This window comes from Grammomys surdaster, unplaced genomic scaffold (genome assembly GCF_004785775.1).
Source record: "Grammomys surdaster isolate TR1022 unplaced genomic scaffold, NIH_TR_1.0 220, whole genome shotgun sequence".
In the NCBI taxonomy this organism is placed as follows: Eukaryota; Metazoa; Chordata; class Mammalia; order Rodentia; family Muridae; genus Grammomys; species Grammomys surdaster.
This window is the reverse complement of record NW_021604665.1, coordinates 1,613,850-1,631,754: the sequence shown is the minus strand read 5'-3', so window position 1 is coordinate 1,631,754 and position 17,905 is coordinate 1,613,850. Positions and strand designations below refer to the sequence as shown.

Sequence of the window (17,905 nt, the reverse complement as noted above, 5' to 3'; positions counted from 1 at the left end):
GCAGACTTGTATTTGATGACTGTCCTCTTCTAGTTAACTGATATGACTCCTCCATCCCCTCAGGCAGGACCCTGCTGTCTTCACATACAGTACCAAGCTAGGCATACTCTGGGAGGTTCTCGTTAGCTGGCCATTATCCCAGCGGCTCCCATCACTTCTGCTGGGGCTCAGAACGAGTACTGCTGTTCTGCTAAGAGCACTATAGCCTGCTACACCTCCATGGGTAAATTGATGCTTTCCCACAAAACCTACCCTCCTCTCTAGACTTCAGGCACAGAGGCAGGGGAACACCTGGAATGGATTTGCCTCCCTAGGTCCTATGGGTGCTCAGACTGAAAGCTGGAAGGTCCCGCTGTCCTCTTCAGCTTTCTCCCACTAGCCTGGCCCAGAGCAAGAGGAAATACAGACACACCGATCTATCACTCTAGAATAGCCCAACCACAAAGAAGCAGGAAGGGTGTGAGTGATTCCTCTCGCTCTGGCAGCTGGAGAGGCTATCGTGGCCTGTGATGGCTGCAGGACACTGCACAGTCCATCTGAAGCCTCTAGGAGCCAGGAGAAGGATGGCTGCCAGGTCACTGTAGAGGCCAGAAAGTCAATCTCTCTCCCACAGCATAGCGGGTTAATAAAGCAAGCAGCAGCCTGGGAGAGGAAGAAACTACATGCTGAGCCCTCCCAGGTGCCAGGTGACCTGTGCCAGGCAATCATGATGAAACCTTTATATAAAAATACACAGGTACATGCTTATATGCTCAGCATGTACATATGCTCTCATCTTTAATAAACAGTATATATATATATATTTCTTTGATATACATATATATCAAAGAATTTTAAAACATAAATCCCTTTATGATTTATCATTGGTATTTAATTTGCACATCTTTTTAAATACAGTTATATAGCCAGAGTTGTCTAAAAGTGTTTTAAGCGAAAAAGGGTCATGAGAGGTGAGTGGCTCTCAATAGAGGGGGCAAGGCATGGCTCAGAGAAATCCTTGGGAGTCCTCCTTCTCTCTCAGGTCCTCCCCTTACAGAGCTCGGCCCTCCTCAGAGCTCTTCCCTCAGTAGAGTCCTCCCCTCTGGCATCTAGCTGCCACTCTCAGTTGGGGAAACTGAGGCTCTGTTCAGGGCAACCACTTGCAGCCCCGTGCTGCCCTGGGACAGCGCCCACCCTGCTACCAGCCTCTCAGACATAAGCTGGAGCAGAAGACGTACAGCCAGACCTCTTCCCATGGCGCACTATTGCCTCTTCTGTCTTGGACAACAGCAGGTGCCTTGGGCAGGTTGCCCATCCTGCAAGGTATGACAACCCAGGAGGTGCCAGGGTGCACAGCATCCACTAAGCAATTGGAACAAAGAGGGCAGGTGTCTGGGCATGGGCCTGACACACATGAACCCAAGAGTCACATGTGGCTGGAGCATGACAGCTGAGCAGAGACATGGCTCCATCATACTGACTGAACCCTGAATATGTTGAGACTCAGCCAGAGCACTTCCTGAAGGCACAGCTTGAATATTGTTGAGACTCGGGCCCAGAAGGTTAAGGTGACTCCAGCAGGGCACAAGCTCTTGTCCTAAGGGTTACTGTTCTGCCCCTGAGAATGGACCAAACCTTGGGAACTCTTTGCTGATGAAACTCCTCCCACCTACCAGGACCAGCTTGCCACCTCCTCCAGGAAACCCTCCTTAACCAGAGCATCCTGATGACACTAAAGTGCTGCCCAGTTCATGGGGCCATGCATTGCAGGTCAGCGTATGTGCTCACTTATCTACTCTTTCCTTTACAATAACCCACGACATGGCATACATTTTAAACCTACCAACCCACTCCCCAATCTGCCAAATTCTATTCCTCTCAGCAGGCCTGAGTTCCACAGCACCCCTTCATTATTAGGTTCTCTCAGCCTTCCTTCCCATAGGGCTCTGAACTCTTGTTAGGGCCTCATGTTCAAATCCCACAGTTTACTGCACTTACCAGATGCTCGATACGCATCTGTTTACAAGGTATCTCATGAAAACACACAGCTGCTGCCCTGTGCTCCTGGTCACTCCTAAACACACGGCTGGGGAAGCTGAGCCTGGCACACATGGCCTGCTGCAGAGTAGACAGCTGCCCAGACAGCAAGGTGAAGCCACAGCTTAGGGAAGCACACCCTCATCACCCTCCCCCAATACCTTGGTCTGGGACTGACTAGGGGGTTACCATTCCCAGTAGAAGCATAGCTTAGTCAACAGAGAAGAGAAAGGCAACCTGAAGGCACAGAGGGAGGGCACCCAGTCTAGACTGTAGCTGGCATGAGATGTTGGTGAGAGTGGGGGTGGGGTGGGAACTCTGCAGCTCAGGCCCCTGCCTTTGTAGCCAAGGGAGGCTTTGGCCTGGACACTGATCCTGTAATATTCCAGACCTCATATGTGTTGTGACAGGAGAATAAGAAAAATAACAACAGGATCCCCTCCAAGAAAACAAATTAAGATTAAATGTGGAAGAAGCAGTTTACAGAGGAAGACTGAATGCCCTTCCTTACTCTGGTGCCATCTAAGTAACAGAGCATGTGCAAAACCAAGTCCACAAAATACAAACTGGAGAGGAAATGGGAGGCTACTACAAGATCATAGAGCCTCTGTTTTGGGGGCTCTTTCTTCAGCCTGCTTCTACTCATGGGCATGCTTTTTCTCTTTAATATACTGTCTATGTCTACCCCATGACTACCCTGAAAGACATGACTTCTCCATCTCTCTCCTTGGCAGCTGCTGGGATTTCCACATTGCCTGGACTGTGTTTCTCTCCTAACTGCAACAAAATTGTCCATGGGCTTCCTTTTCATATTCCAAAATTATTTTATTAACAAGACTGAGACCCCTAAAAGGCAACCTCTGTTTCCATGGCAACATCATCATGTTCTAGCGCTCTGACCCTGGAAACCTGGAGAGCAGGCACAGAGGGAACAGGTTGGAGGCTGGCCAAGGTCCAGGTGGAGCACAAAGAGGTGTGCATTCGGGAAGGTAGAGGGGTGTGATGGAGTGTGGGAAACAAAGCCACCGTAGCTCAATTCAAGCCTGGCCCCAAACATGATGCTTGGTTTTTTTCTCTTATGTTTAGAGAGGTTATCTTATAGCCCAGGCTGGCCTTAAACTCTCTATGAAGCTGAGGATGGTGCTGAATTTCTTATTCTTCTGTTTCTGCCTCTCCAGTGCTAGGATTACAAGAATTTGTCACCATGCTCAATCTGTGCATTGTTAGGGTTCTAGCCCAGGGTTTCCTACATGCTAGGCTAGCACACCCCTGACTCCAGCTTCATTTCTCTTACAACATGGCACTGGTACATCGAAGTAGCTAAGACATTGTGGGTGTTTACCCTCAGGCTTTAGCAAAGCCTGTGTGTAACTGCCACCAGACCTGTTTAGGCTTTTTAGGGTTTATGGGTTTTTGTTTTGTTTTACTTTGTTTTGTTTTGTTTTTAAAGTAAGTTTCCACAATCACACCCATCTTAAGGAACTTCTGAGGCATGAAGCCAACTTCACCCCTCAGGTGCTGGGGCTACACAGAGCTGGCCCTGCCTTGCTGCCCTCTAAACAGGAAAGGAAGGCAAGGCCCAGTACCAGAGGCACAGACCAGTGTCCATAGCTCCCAGGAGGGTCCGCTGTCGGGGAGAAAGATGAGTGTTCTCTGAGGAACTTGGGTGCTGTCCTGTCAGAAGCGAGAGGCATGGAAGAGGGGCTGGGCTGCTTGTGAAGTGGATTTTGTCTTTCCAGAATAACACAAAGCTTTGTCCTTGGGCTGGAAGAGGGCACCCTGCCTGGGGCTCCAGCACCTCCAGAGCTTAGAGTGGCTGGTTACCCCTCCTCCATCTCCCAGGCCTTGTCCTGCATTTCCTGTAAACACTGACACTTCCTCCCATGGGACTGGCCTGGCAGCTCCTGGGGCCACACCCAGCTGTCTGACAGAGCCCAGCACACAATGGCTGGCTGGGGCTCCAGATGGCCACTCCTCATCCCAGGCCTATCCAGGGATCCAGACCAATACTGCCTAACAGCCCATGAGCTCTGGCATGGGACAGCAACCACTTTAGACCACAGGGGTAACAGCCCAAATGGATGTCCAAAGCCTGGACTGTACCCTATTCTAGGCATGTGATCTTGGACAATCTTCCTGACCTCGGTAGTGACAGCATGAGCCTGCCTTACTTACTGTGTCACTGGGAGGAGTTAGCTGAGAACATGGTGTTTACTAGAATTCTGAATTTTAAGTGTTAAGTGCAAGCTCATAGACACGGGTCTCTAGGACATCATCCTCCAGGGACCGATCCATCTGGGGTTGGCTTCTAACCTCATAGAAGTTCATGGTCTGTGTTGGGCTGGGACGTTCTCTGCAGTAACTCACCCAGTGACTTTGGCCTACATTTTCCTGCTGTTTCTCTACTTCCTCCTCTCCAAATGGAGCCTGGAGCCCTTGCCCTGCCTGCCATCCCAGGAGCTAATGAGAAGTGTACAGAAAAGCCCGTAGGAAGCTCATGTCTGTGTGCTGCTGTGTAGAGATAACTGGAATTCCCAAACCCACCACCAGCCTCACTTCTCCTGCAGAACCTGAGACCTCCTGACTATCCCATTAAAACAAGGCCACCTAGAGCTTCTAGGCTCTAGTCATGGCCACCGCGCACCTGCTTGGTTTCATTATTCCCTATGACTCTGTGGGTTGGACAGAGGCTGACTGCCATGTCACCAATGATATGATATGGACCTGAGGTAGTTCACTAAGCCTGGTCCCTTTTGATTTGCCTTAGGCCCTAAGTAAGGGCTGAACAGTCTAAGAATTTCACAGTACTTCGAAGCTTTCAAACATTTTCATACATTGCATTTCTGCTGATTCTCATGGCTGGAAGAATGAAGCATGGAAGCATTCTTCAGGCAGCATCACTCCCGACAACAAGAGAGATGAGCCAGAGAGGCCTGCATAAATAGACCAGGACCAGACCTCTGGCCAGATACTGCCCCTGTGTTGGGGAACTCCTATTCCTGCCTGAGCCCTGGAGGATCCTGGACAGCACCCCAGACTACTCTCTGCTGAGGGCATGTTGGACCATTCTCCCTATACTCCAGCGGAGTCCTGGGGGCATTCCTGGGGCCTCCGAGGCTGGGCATATGGAAATAGTTATGAGCTGTGGGGCTAAGTCTGCTTTTTTGGTCAATAATTACTTTGAAATATGGGTTCTGAGAATTCAGCAGCTGGGCCAGCTGGCAGGGTCCTCGCCCCACACACCCAGGACAGACCATGACAATACAAGGCTGGGAAAACCACCCATCCCATAGAGCGCATTCTGGCTCGTGATGAAAGAAAGAGCAACGAGCTGAAAACAAAACCCCAGGGCCAAGCCTCGCCGCCCAGGGCCATCTTTCCACCAGACTTGGAAGACCTCAAATCCCACGTGAAACAGTCTCCTCACTGTGAAGATCATTCCATGCACCCAGATCCAACTAAGGAAACCAGTTTAGTCCTAGCTAATGACTCAAGAGAAAGCTGTGTGAACAAGCCCAGAGCATGAGTTGGGGGAACTTCCCTGACAGAAAGATACCTGAATATAAACAAACAACAGGATGGTGGTCCTGAGTTTCTGCCCCAAGCCTTGCCCAATCCTGTATCTCTCTTTTGACCTCTGAACACCACTTCCCAAGATCTGCTTCAATCAATACTTCCCCTCGGCCCAGTGGGCTGCTACTCCTCAAGATCCTACATCCCTCTTTTGCCTTTGAAACCCTCAGCCCCAGGATCTCTTCACACTCCAGGCTCTGAGTACCCTTGCTTATAAATCCGGGATCTGAACAGGAAACATCTTAAGGTAGTTTTCCAACTGTCAACTGGGCCAGCACAACTCTGCAGTGTTCCATGAGTGATGCCAAGGGACCAAAGACCAAGGACACTTCCAGTAACAGCCTGCATCAAGTGCCCCCAATGCTAACCTCTGAGCCACTGTCCTGTTAACCCCAACGGCAGTTAATAGAACCTCATAGCTTCCTACCAGTCTGCTGATCTCTTCCTAGACTTCCTGGTATGAAGAAACTCCTAGAACCTTTTGGGGTGGAGGAGGAACTGCTGAATAAAACCACGATGACACAACACCACTGTGTGTGGAAAGCTAGAGCTGGAGTACAGCTGGAAACACCTTGCCAGCTGAGCCCAGGACCCAGCACTGCCTGCTGCATTCAGACCTCAGGACTGCTTCCACTCCACTCAACTCCTTGGAGCAGAGGACAGAAGGGAGGACAAAGCCAGCAGAGTGCAGAGGAACCAAACCTTGACTGCCATCCAGGCCCTCCGCAGGACACAACTACAGGGTCCTTCTGCCTTCAGAGTCTCCGTATGGAAGGAACAAGGGATGGATGGAGTAGCAACAGGATTCTGAAAAAGGTCTCTGAGGAACAGGAAAGGGCTAAAACCAAACCTGGAAGCTACAGGCTTTTCTGGAAGAAGTAAGGATTGCATTCTTGGTATCTATCATGATCCAGGAAACATTCAGGCTGAAATCTCTACTGGGGACATTTGTCCTGCTGCCACTTCACACCTGAGGAGGACATCCTTGCTTCAACTAAGAAGGTTACAAGATGTGGGTCACAGGCTATGGCAACTAGCCAGACCACAGTCCTCAGTCAAGAACTCTCAAGAGACAGAGGCCAGCACAGTCTCCTCAGGAGACTTAGGGTCTCCATGTCACTCAAGCACTACACTGAGCTAGCTAGCACTTCATACATACTACCAATCTGGCTCCCTGAGAGTCTTCCTCTCACAGATGAGAAAACTCACGCACGGAGATGGGAAGCTACTAGCCCCAAATCACACAGCCTGTAAATTATAGAAAAGCCATAAATCCAGCTTCCCTGACCTCAGCTTGCACCTTCCTCTAGGGTCTAGTTGTCCCCACAGGGAATTTACATGAATACAGGAATGTCACCCAAGTACCCAGGCTGTTTTTCACCTACCCCCAACTGGATTCCAGATTCTCTCAAGTGAGCTGATCAGGGTGGGTCAAGTGGCATGTCCTTGAATCTAGTTAGAGAAGCTACTTGCAACACGGGGCTTCTCTCTAGGGGTGACAGGAATACTGGGGAGACCTGTTTCAAATGCAGACTTCTGAGTCACATGCCAGACCCAGGGACTCTGTGTTCACGGTGAGGCCTGGTAATGAGTACCTTTGACAATTTTTCAAAGGTATATTAAGGATTAAGGTCACCCAGTAACTGATGAAAACAGATGCAGAGACTCACAGCCAAACACTAAGTAGAGCTTGGGGAGCCCTGTCGAATAGGTGGGAGGGGAGGATTAAAGGAGTCAGAGAAGTCAAGGACACTACAAAAACTCTACAGAATCAATTAACTTGGGCCCATAGGAGCTCATAGAGACTGAACTGCCAAACAGACAGCAAGCATGGGAAGAACCTATGCCCTCTGCACATACATAACAGTTGTGCAGCTGGGTCTTCACAACAGCAGGAGCATAGGCTAACAGGGCTAACTTGTCTAGCCTCAATAGGAGAAGATGCGCCTACTTCTGCTGCAATTTGATATGCCAAGGTGGATTGAAATCCATGGGAGGAGTCCCCTTTTCTGAGGGAAAAACGGAGGACTGGAGGATGAGGGGGAAGAGAGGGGAGAGGGATGGACTGGGAGAAGAGGAGGGAGGGGAAGCTGCTATTAAGATGTAAAGTATAGCTCTTCGGGCTTGGGCTTCGGTTCCGGCGACATGGCTAAACGCACCAAGAAGGTTGGGATCGTCGGGAAATACGGGACTCGCTATGGGGCCTCCCTCCGGAAAATGGTGAAGAAAATTGAAATTAGCCAGCACGCTAAGTATACTTGCTCCTTCTGCGGCAAGACGAAGATGAAGAGACGAGCTGTTGGTATCTGGCACTGTGGTTCCTGCATGAAAACGGTGGCTGGTGGGGCCTGGACCTACAACACCACCTCTGCAGTCACAGTGAAGTCTGCCATCAGAAGATTGAAGGAACTGAAAGACCAGTAGAAGCCCTACCGCCTGAGACTCGCCTGCCCTGCAATAAACGGGTTAATTTACAGAAAAAAAAAAAAAGATGTAAAGTATATACTAAAAAAACTTTTTTAAAGGGATTAAGGAATTCTATACCTGAACAGACTAGGAGAATGGGTTCGAATCCCACCCCGGAACAGTGTAACCTGGGTAACCTACATCTCTTTTCTGGGCCTCAGTTTCTCAGCATGTCTAAAGAGATTGCTTCAAAGATGGGGAGAAGGTGAGAATGCCCTTTGCACACATGTAGGTAGGGATAGAGCCACTTCTAGGTTCCTGCTTCCTTTGTTCTAAAGACTGCCACTTTAGGGGACAGCAGAAAGACCAAGCCTGGCTTCCCAGCAAACACAGCTACATGCCTGGAGGATGGTGTTTTGCAGGCCAGGCCTGCTGCAGAGCCCTAGGCAGAGGACAATCTGCAATGGGTAACTCAGCACCACTCCTGGGAGATTTTCTTAGGTTTCGGTGCTCACAAGCAAAGAGCACAGTGCCAGGGCTCAGCAGGGCAGGTCTGCCAGGGAAGTCCCCATGAATGTACACAGAGGATGCTTTCCAAGTTGTGGGGATCCAGGCACCATGCTGCTGTGCATACTGCAGCCCAACTCACTATTTATGGGGCTTCTACTGTGGCCAAGTTCTGGGGTAGGTTTGGCATGAAGACCTTTCCCTTCATCCAGAGCCATAGACTAAAACAAAACGAAAATCAATCAAGTGAGCTGAGATCCAAGAAGGAAGGGCACCAATTTAGACACTCATTCTTGAAGACGTACCAAGTATTCAGTTCTCAGGGTTTTAAAATTAGGAACACGAAACTTCATTTGATAAATATAACAAATACTTCAAACATATATACATAGTGCCTCGGTTTTCTGTATCCACAGTGGGGAGGAAGCAGAGAGAGGAGGGCATTGCTGGAGCAATCAGCCCATGGTCCTGTAGATAGAGGGGCCAGGCCCTGACACACACTGTCCTGTCCACCTACCCCCTGCCTCATCTTTGCCTCCAATCTAGCATTCAACAGGCAAGATACCCAAGAGTCTAAAAGAAAGAGAAAAAAAAATCTCTGTTTGAGGAGTCTAGTACGGGATGCTCGCACAGGAATTTACCAACTGCCACAAACCAGTGAGGATGGTGGAGCTTGGACAGCTATATAAAAAGAACTGAGTGCATGTGTTTGAGAAGGGCCCAGTGTGCATTCTGGGGAGGGTAGGACACACAGAAGGGGAATCCACACTCTCATTACAAAGTGTGCTCTAGGAGGACGTTGATGGAGACGGTCAGGGTGTGCAGCTGGTTCTCACAGACTGAGGGGGGTGCAGAGAAGTTGAAGAATGGAGGATTGAGGAACCTTCTGGGTGGCTCTAAAGCGCCCTCTCCCCTGAAAGGCCCAGGGAAGGAGAGGTCAGGAAGGGAGTGTGTGTCCTCACAGGCTTGAGAGGCAGTGCAGTACAGCTTAGGTCAAAGCCTATGCCTTCAAGCTTGCTCCTGCTGCTGTGGTGGAACAGGGCCATGTTCACAAGCTTCTGTCCCCCAGGACAGCCATTCCAGTCCTGAGCTCCTGCCATGGAGCAGGTAGTTAAGGCTAGGGATGCCATCCTGAGGCTTGAGGCCTTCCTACGGGTGGTGGAGGGCCTAGCTGGGAATACTGTGAGTTGCTTGGAGGACAACTTGGCTTGTTATGCTCCGGTGTATAAGCTACAGTTTCTCAGGACCCACAAAGCTGCAGCCCGAGCAGAGACACTGTTAAACAAAAGCACACCCCCACACTTGCTCTCTCAGCTGAGCACCCTGCCGAGCAGAGGCTTGAACTAGACATCTGGATTTTAGGAGAACTGATGCTCTTCCAAGGAGGACTGCAGAAAGCATGGCCTGGACCCTGGCACCCTGGAGGACCATGGAACCTCTAGCACCCAGGTGTGATAAGTGGGAAGTGGGGGCCCTCAGTCATATCAGCCCAAGACAGCAATTGCTCTTAGACTTCCTCCCCAATTCGTGCCCTTTCTAGATGAGTGGGAAGGACAGTTCTAGCCATGTCCTTTGGTGTGACTTTCCTTCTATCTTTCTGAAATCTTATCTTTAAGAAAGCTCTTAACTAAGCCTGCTTATCTCTTTCCTCTATCCTTTCTGTGTCTCTAAATTATGAATTATTCACACGACCCACCCCTGTTCATCAGTCTCCCATGATTCCATAAAAACAACAGCAGGGCAGGGTTTAACCCAGCAGTCCTGGCATCCTGAAGCACACTAACCCTGTGGGAACGGAGGAGGCCAGGAATGGAGAGTGGCCATCTGGCACACACATGGTAGTACCCCATAGTGGCAACTTTCTGGTCGTCACTGTCTTTTTGTGTTATTTCTTTTTCTTTTGGGAGGGGTACACAGGGTCTTACTATGCAGCTTTGTAGAACTGGCCTTGAACACACAGACACCCCACCCCAGCCTCTGCCTCCTCAGTGCTGAGATGACAGGTGTACACCACCACTGCTCACTCTGTTTTTCTGCTTATGAATGATCTCAGTGTTGCGAAGTTTCCATCATAGGAGGTCCCACCTGAGCTGGCCCAGGTGATCGCTGGGCATTGGTCCTTCTGAGAGGTACCATGCCAATTTGGGTCACCTTCAACCCTGCCATCTCACTTGTGGAGACAGGCCAAATCCTGGACAAGCAGAGGCTTCCTTGAACGCTCTGAAGAACAGTAAAACTACATCACTATGAAAGAGTAAATCACAAGGTAGAGGTTGTGAGAGACCTTGGGTGCTAAGCTGAGCTTGGCAAAGGGTCACCAAAATACGAGCATGAGTTCTGAGCAGTGTTGTGCTTACTGTGTGCCTGAGCCTGTGCTGGCTGTCATGGCACTGTGACACAGCACACTTGTTTTTATAAGTTGAATTCACACTCCAACAGTAAATGGTTGTCTTAGCGTTTCCACTGCTGAGGAGGGACACCATAACCAAGACAACTCTTAAACAGGACAACAATTTAATTGGGACTGGCTTACAGGTTCAGAGGTCCAGTCCATTATCATCATAGTAGAAAGCGTGGCAGCATCCAGGCAGGCATGGCTTTGGAGGAGCCAAGAGTCGTATATCTTGGTATGAAGGCAGTCAGGAGAAGACCGAATCTCACACACTGAGTAGAGCTTCAAGCCCACCCCCACAGTGATGCACTTCCTCCAACAAAGCCACATCTACGACAACAAGGTCACCCCACCTAACAGTGCCACTTCCCATGAGCCAAGCATAGTCAAACCATCACAATGGTATAGAACAGAAAACATACTAACCAGGAGGTAGCCATAGAGCCCCAGTCCAAGCAGCAGTATGCACTGTTCACATCAGCATCGCCTCAGACACACGAATGATGTGTCATGCTAGGACAGCCATTATATAACCAGAGAGGGAACTTTTCAGCTCCATTAGAATCTTAGGGGGGCACCAGCATAAATGGGGTCCATTACTAGAAGAATTATATGATATATCACTGCTGTGTACCATTACCTACTGCTGATCCATCTGCAGAACTCACTGTCACCTGTCTTTCCATTCTGTTGCTATGACGAAACGCTCAGACCCAAAACAACTTGGGGAGGAAAGGGCTTATTTTGCAGTTCATCACTGAGGGAAGTCAAGGAAGGAACCCAAAGCCTGGAGGCAGGAACTGAAGCTGGACTGTAAAGGACAATAGCTTACTGGCTTGCTTCCTGCATCTTCTGCTCAGTGTACTTTCTCATAGAGCTCAGTGGCATGGACCCTTGTCCTTCAATCAGCAAGCAGTCAAATGTCCCACACACATGCCCGTAGGCCAATCGGTAGGAGGTGATTTTTCAACTGCTGTTTCCTCTTCTCAGATGTGTCAAGTTGACAAGCAAGAATAGGCATCGTAGTGAGTTCATTCTACAGGTAGACAATCGTCAAGTGAAATAAGTGAAGGCCCTGGATGCATGACACAACTATGTCCATGCTAAATGCCCCATGTATGTTCACATCCTACAAACAGTCTGTGTCCACGTGGTGGGTTTGTTTGCTTTTCATGTTCAGCTTCAGATATACATTGTATGTTAAGTATTGGGGGTGGAACTCAGTGCTTCAAAACTGCTAGGCAAAGTGCCTTTCACTGAGCCACTGCATCCTCAGCCCCTTTAGGGTTTCTTATTTGTCTGTTTTCCTTAAGATTCTGAGATAATGTCCCACTGTGTAGCTCAGATTGGCCTTGAACTTACTCTGTGACCAGGAAAGACTTGTGAACCCCATCTCAGCTTCCCTGAGTAACCACAAGCCCCAGTCCAAACATACTTTAAATGTGTACAAATATGCTAGAAAACTTTAATGTTTTCGGGCAATGTAAACCTGGCAATGAGTAGATATCCATAGGTAGTTAAGTAGCATCCACGCAGCCGATAAAAAGAACAGGACAGAGCTATGTGGCCTGATGGGACATGAGCTCTACAGTGACAGAGTCATCTCCAGAGAGAACATCCAACATGTTTCTGTCAGTGTCTAGAAAAAAGGAGAAGAGGGCTCAGTGGTTAGGAGCACTGACTGTTCTTCCAGAGGTCCTAAGTTCAATTCCTAGCAACTACATGGTGGCTCACAGCCATCTGTAATGGGATCTGATTTCCTCTTCTGGTGTGTCTGAAGACAGAGCACTCATATATATAAAATAGAGAACTAAATCTTAAAAAAGAAAAAAGAGGAAGGATATATATACCTAACAGGTACAGTGTGTGTGTGTGTGTGTGTGTGTGTGTGTATGTGTGTGTGTGTACACTCGTGCACACACACACACACATGGGTGTGGTGTAAACTCCAGGGTATGCATATGGGCATATGGAAGTCAGAGGACAACTCTTGGAAGTCCATTTTCTCTCACTATCTTGTGGGATCTTGGATTAAACTTGGGGCACCAGGCTTACACACAAGTGCTTCTACCCACTGGGCATTTTTGCCAGCCCACACATGATCTATTATGAACGATTTAAAATATTTTCTGCACCAAATGGTCTAGACTATCTCAACAGTACTCGGGAATCCCAGCCATTGAGACTATGCCCACTTCTCCATGATCTGGCCTGTTAATCAGATTGTCACAGGACACTTCAAAGGAGGACCTATCCTCATGGCAACGAGCCTCCCGAGACCCAAACTCAGGGATGACATCTCAGGTTACTCAGGGCACAACCACTGACAGTAAGCAATACTGGGTCCCCAGATACCTTCCCGTCCATGACGGTCCCATCTGACCCTCGTGGTGAGCCGTCAAGTTCCATAGTCGCAAGGTTACTTCCTACCAAGAGTCAGTGAATTCCCCTGGATGCTAGCTAGAAAGTAACATTACCCCTGAGGTCTTCCCAGTCTGGTGCTGAGCAGGCAGAAGGTGCTGGACAGCCAGGCCTCCTTGGTGCAGGCACAAATATTCTTCAAATCAAGCATCCAACTCCCTCCTGCCTTAATTCTTTCTTCTGTGTATCAATGAAGTTAGAACCATCTGACACAAAACACCCTGCCATACTGGCACAGGACAGGACAACCAGTAAGCTTAGTGTTGCTTACAACTATCACTGGTTCCAGAGATGAAGCAGGGCTGGATGAAGGGGATGCTGTTGGGCTTACTGTGTTCCTCACAGTTAGGGTTGGGGAGGATCTCAGCGAGGACTCCCTGACTACATCCTGGACCATCTGGCTACATTGTGTCTTCAGTCTTCTCTTTGTCTGGGCTGAGACATCTGTGACTGGCTTTAGGAGATAGGATTATGCTCAGTGTGGCTTGGACCCAGCACCTCACCAGGGCCTGGTCTCAGTGATTTAAATAACAAGATTCAGATGTGCTTTAATGCAGGGAGACCAGCACAAGGAGAGACTTTTCGTCTGTTATATTTTATACTGAGTCTGGTTGTGAGTCTTTGGCCTCAACAGTATGGCAGTCTAGGCTCCTCTGGGACCCATAGAGTTGGATAGGCCGGACCAACCATACAGGTCTTTACAACTGAGAACTTGCCTGACATGGTGGCTCACATCTGTAATTCCAGCACCCATGTCCAGATGAAGGCACCTACTCAAATTACCTTTTCGAAGGGGTCACTTGAGATCATTGGAAAACACAGATATTTGCACTGCAATTCATAACTAACAAAATTACAGTTATGAAGTATGGATGAGAATAATATTATGGCTGGGGGTCACCACAACACGAGGAACTGTACTAAAGGGCATTGGGAAGGTTGAGATTAAAGGTATGGTAAGTTGTAGCTCCTGGAAGAAGGTATGGCATCCGAGACTTGGCCCTTCAGTTCACTTGGCCAAATGCTTCCTTGTGTAAATAGGAAAACAGAGCCCAGGAAGTTGGGCCCAGCAAAAAGGGTTCCAGGGCAAGCAGCAGAGAATGCAGTGCAAATGTAAAACAGCAAATTCTGCCTCTCCGAGGGAGACCCGAGACTCTCAGTCTAAAACTAAACAGTAGCTCATAAATGACACTTATGAATGATGGTAATTGGTCACTTCAAATGCCTTTTAAAAGTCCCTGCCTTTTTTTTTTTCAGCGGCAGAGGCTGGATTTACATGAAAAGTAGCTGGTCTACAGAGCAAAGAGAAAGGGACAGACAAGGGCAGGCAGGACCAAGGCTAAGACCTAGGGAACCTGCCAAATGCAGGGAAAGGCTGGTCCTGAGGCCAGGGCCCCTTCAGTACCACCCTGCCCCCAGCTATTAGCTCTAATTGGCCCACTCAGAGGAGGCTAATACATGCCTGTCACCAAAGCATTGTGGGCTAAATGCAGCTTGACGAGGCAGCCTTGGGGTGAGCAGTCCCTCTCCTGGGATAACTGGGAGGCCCGCCAGGCCTCAGGCTCAGAGAACATTGTCTTGCTAGCCCTTTCCACTTTCTGCAACTGTTGGGGGGTGAAAGGCTCATAGTTAATCAAAGGTGATCTCAATGGAGGCTGAAAAAGGCCAGGGTCAATTTAACCCTTCTACGCAAGGGCGGGGGTGGGGGTGGGGTGATGGCTGCAGTATAAGTCTGGCAGGTGATGTGCTGGGTAACCCCAGCCTCTCCTTCTCTAGACAGACTATGAGCAGGGTCTCTCTGTCTCCCTCAGTTCCTCCCTACATGGGGAAATCTGTCACTGGGTCTTTGTCCATAGTCCCTTGAGGCCCTTGTGCACACAGCAACTAGAATTTGCAAAACTCTCTTACCCTTTATCACCTTACAGATTCTCAAAGTGTTCTGAGCGTAGCTCAAATGCTAACAGTAAGACTTTCCTCATGCTTGGCCACTTTCCCAGCTCAGGGTGCAGGGCAAAAAGAAGAGTTGGACCTGTTCTGACAGGAGGGATAAAGACCCCCAAGTACCCGAGCTTCCTGCCCCTTCAGGGCAGCACCTTCAGTGAAACGCACTGGACTGGAGTCAGACAGATTAGCTGCAGCTCTAGCCTCTGATCTCAACAGTAGGAGAGCCTGAGAGAACCAGATGCCTGCTCTAAACCTGGTTTCTCACTTGCATCTTGATTCTAGGGGTTTGGCTCACGGGCTACTCACCAACCTGGGTACTCTTCCCACCCTGCCTCTGCCAGCCTTCTCTGCCAGGTGATCCCCTTGCCTGCTTTAGCAGAAGGGCTCAGGAGGAGCCTTTGGCCTTTGAGCTCCCCACTTCTCAGGACAGACAGCATGGCTGATTTTGGTTGAGTGAATGTCATCAGGTATTTACAACTGTCCCTTCCTGCAGACTGAACCCACCAGGGGAGAGCTGATACTTTGCAGAGGGTTGTGGGATGAAAGTCAGACAGATATCGAGTGTGTCCCTCTGAGATCACACAGGCCTCTCACATACAGCCCTCAGAAGACAACAGGTGATTTGAAGATCTTTTACATGCACCTCATGGAGTGCCAAGGACAGCAGTGGTGGGGAGGGAAAAGACTCTATGGACACCTAGGTGGGCAGAATGGATACCTAGGTAAGGAGAGAAAGGGCCTCCTCAGTGCTCTGTGAAGTGACAGAATCTCCTTTCAGATGTCACAATCCATGTCTCATCCCGCTGTCTGCCTCCCTCCTGCATTCACAGAACAGCCCGGCTCTCGCCCCGCTCCGGGCCTCAGACTTCTTCCTGTGTGCAAGGGTGCAGACAGGTCCCAAGAGTGACCCTGTGGTCTCCTTCTCATCACATCCTTTAACAAAGCCTGGGGCCTTCAGGGGGACAAGGCTCTTCATCCCAAAAAGGGAGCAGCTGCCTGAACTCTTGAATCTACTGACTCACTCTGCAGCTCTGAACTGGTTTTGACCCTTGGCCTCTGGCCAGCAAGGAAGTTTGCCTTTGAACAGGGACCTCCTTGGAAACCAGCTGGAGTGTCTATGAGGGGCTTCCCAAAGGGAGCACGGTCAGAGACTCCAGGAGTGACATCATCCTTTCTTCCATGACCACCCAGAACAGTTCCAGGTGTGTCTGAGGCCTGCTACACACTATCCCGGGTCAGAGCCGGGGCTTGCTCTTGCTCAGAGGCTGGTCTTAGGACACATGGCCCAGTGGTTTTGCAGTCCCAAGCTCAGTCTAATGATGCCACTTTGGGAACTTCCTGCTGTCCCCAGTGGAGTCTTAACTAATCCTTCTTGTTTTAGGTCCCTCTTCACAGGCACAATCATGCCAACGGCAGTTAATTCTCTAAGAGGCAAACACATGCCAGGCACTGCCCCAAGCCCTTGGCACACACTCTACCTTCCCCACAAAGACTGGTTGCTTCTATCACCCCATGTTGGGTGAAGAGTCGGAGATATTCTAAGACAGCTACTCACTGGAAGCCTGGTATAAAAAAACAGACTTCTGGTCCTAATGTACTCTGTCTGTCCCTGTTGGCTCCTCACTGGAATCCTGAGCAAATGCTCATGGAATCAACTGATTGAATAGAACAGAAATGCTTTGTCAGTTTTAAAGTGCACGAAGATGTGCTGCTTCATTAGGGTTCCAACTTTCTGAGCATTCTGGGATTTCTGATCAGATTTTAGAGTCATGAAAGGAAGTCCCTGGGCCACCCTCTGTCCATACACCCCAGGGCCAAGATGGAGGATGGCTTGGTGCTGCTCATATGTCTCCTCTACTATGGGTGGCTCAGAGCCTTGCTTTTTTCACCTGTGAAATGGGCTCAGGACACTTGGCTTATAGGACTATCAGGAGGCCCAGTGATTCAAAATAGATAATAAAACAGGGGCAGGTAGCCCAGCCATGACATAGCCTTTCCCTTACAAATGGCTTACTTTATTTTTGTTCATGCTTTAGTTTATTTATTTATTATTTTGTGACACATCAAGGTGCATGCGTGGAAGTCAGAGGACAACTCTGGGGAGTTGTTTTTCTCCTTTCACCACATGGATCCTGGGGATCTAACTCAGGTCACCGGAACTGGCAGCAAGCACCCTCACCCACTGTGCCAGCTCACTACCGGGCCTCGTTTTCATTCTTGCAGGAGGTGGTGAGGGAAGCCTTATATTCCTGGCACTGGCATGCACACCTGCCTCACCTATGAATTCTCCCACACAGAATGCAAGACAGAGACACAGGCAGTAGCCCAGGCTCTCCAGACCACTGAAGGAATTACTGGTGAGTAGAGCGTAAAGATGTGCTCCCAGTGTGTAGCCCTTCTTTAAAGGAGGAACACCCTGCTCTTCTGAGATGAAATAGGGTTTTCTGATGGCACTAGTTGGACTCCCAACAGTCTGCCAAAAAATGCCACCCACAGACACCAAATCAACACCAACAGCAGCTAAAATGCAGAGCATACTCTTCAGGTGCCTAGCAAGTGTTCAGATTTCAAAGGACTCCCAAGATAATGCCATTTTCCCTGTGTGTGTGTGTGTGTGTGTGTGTGTGTGTGTGTGTGTGTGTGTGT

The 17,905-nt window shown here is 49.3% G+C and overlaps 2 protein-coding genes across 3 annotated transcripts in view; one reads left to right on the top strand and one right to left on the bottom strand.

Moving 5' to 3' along the window:
* Window positions 1-17,905, bottom strand: part of Fgd5 (FYVE, RhoGEF and PH domain containing 5) — a 94,205-nt gene that overhangs the window by 53,995 nt on the left and 22,305 nt on the right. The window lies entirely within an intron of this gene.
* Window positions 7,716-8,079, top strand: LOC114625684 (putative 60S ribosomal protein L37a). The gene has a single exon (XM_028773045.1). The coding sequence runs from the start codon at window positions 7,735-7,737 to the stop codon at window positions 8,011-8,013; it is 279 nt and encodes a 92-aa protein (XP_028628878.1). The 5' UTR covers window positions 7,716-7,734; the 3' UTR covers window positions 8,014-8,079.

Coding starts and splice junctions, on each gene's coding strand:
- LOC114625684 (XM_028773045.1), top strand. CDS start 7,735: ATGGCTAAACGCACCAAGAAGGTTGGGATCGTCGGGAAATACGGGACT.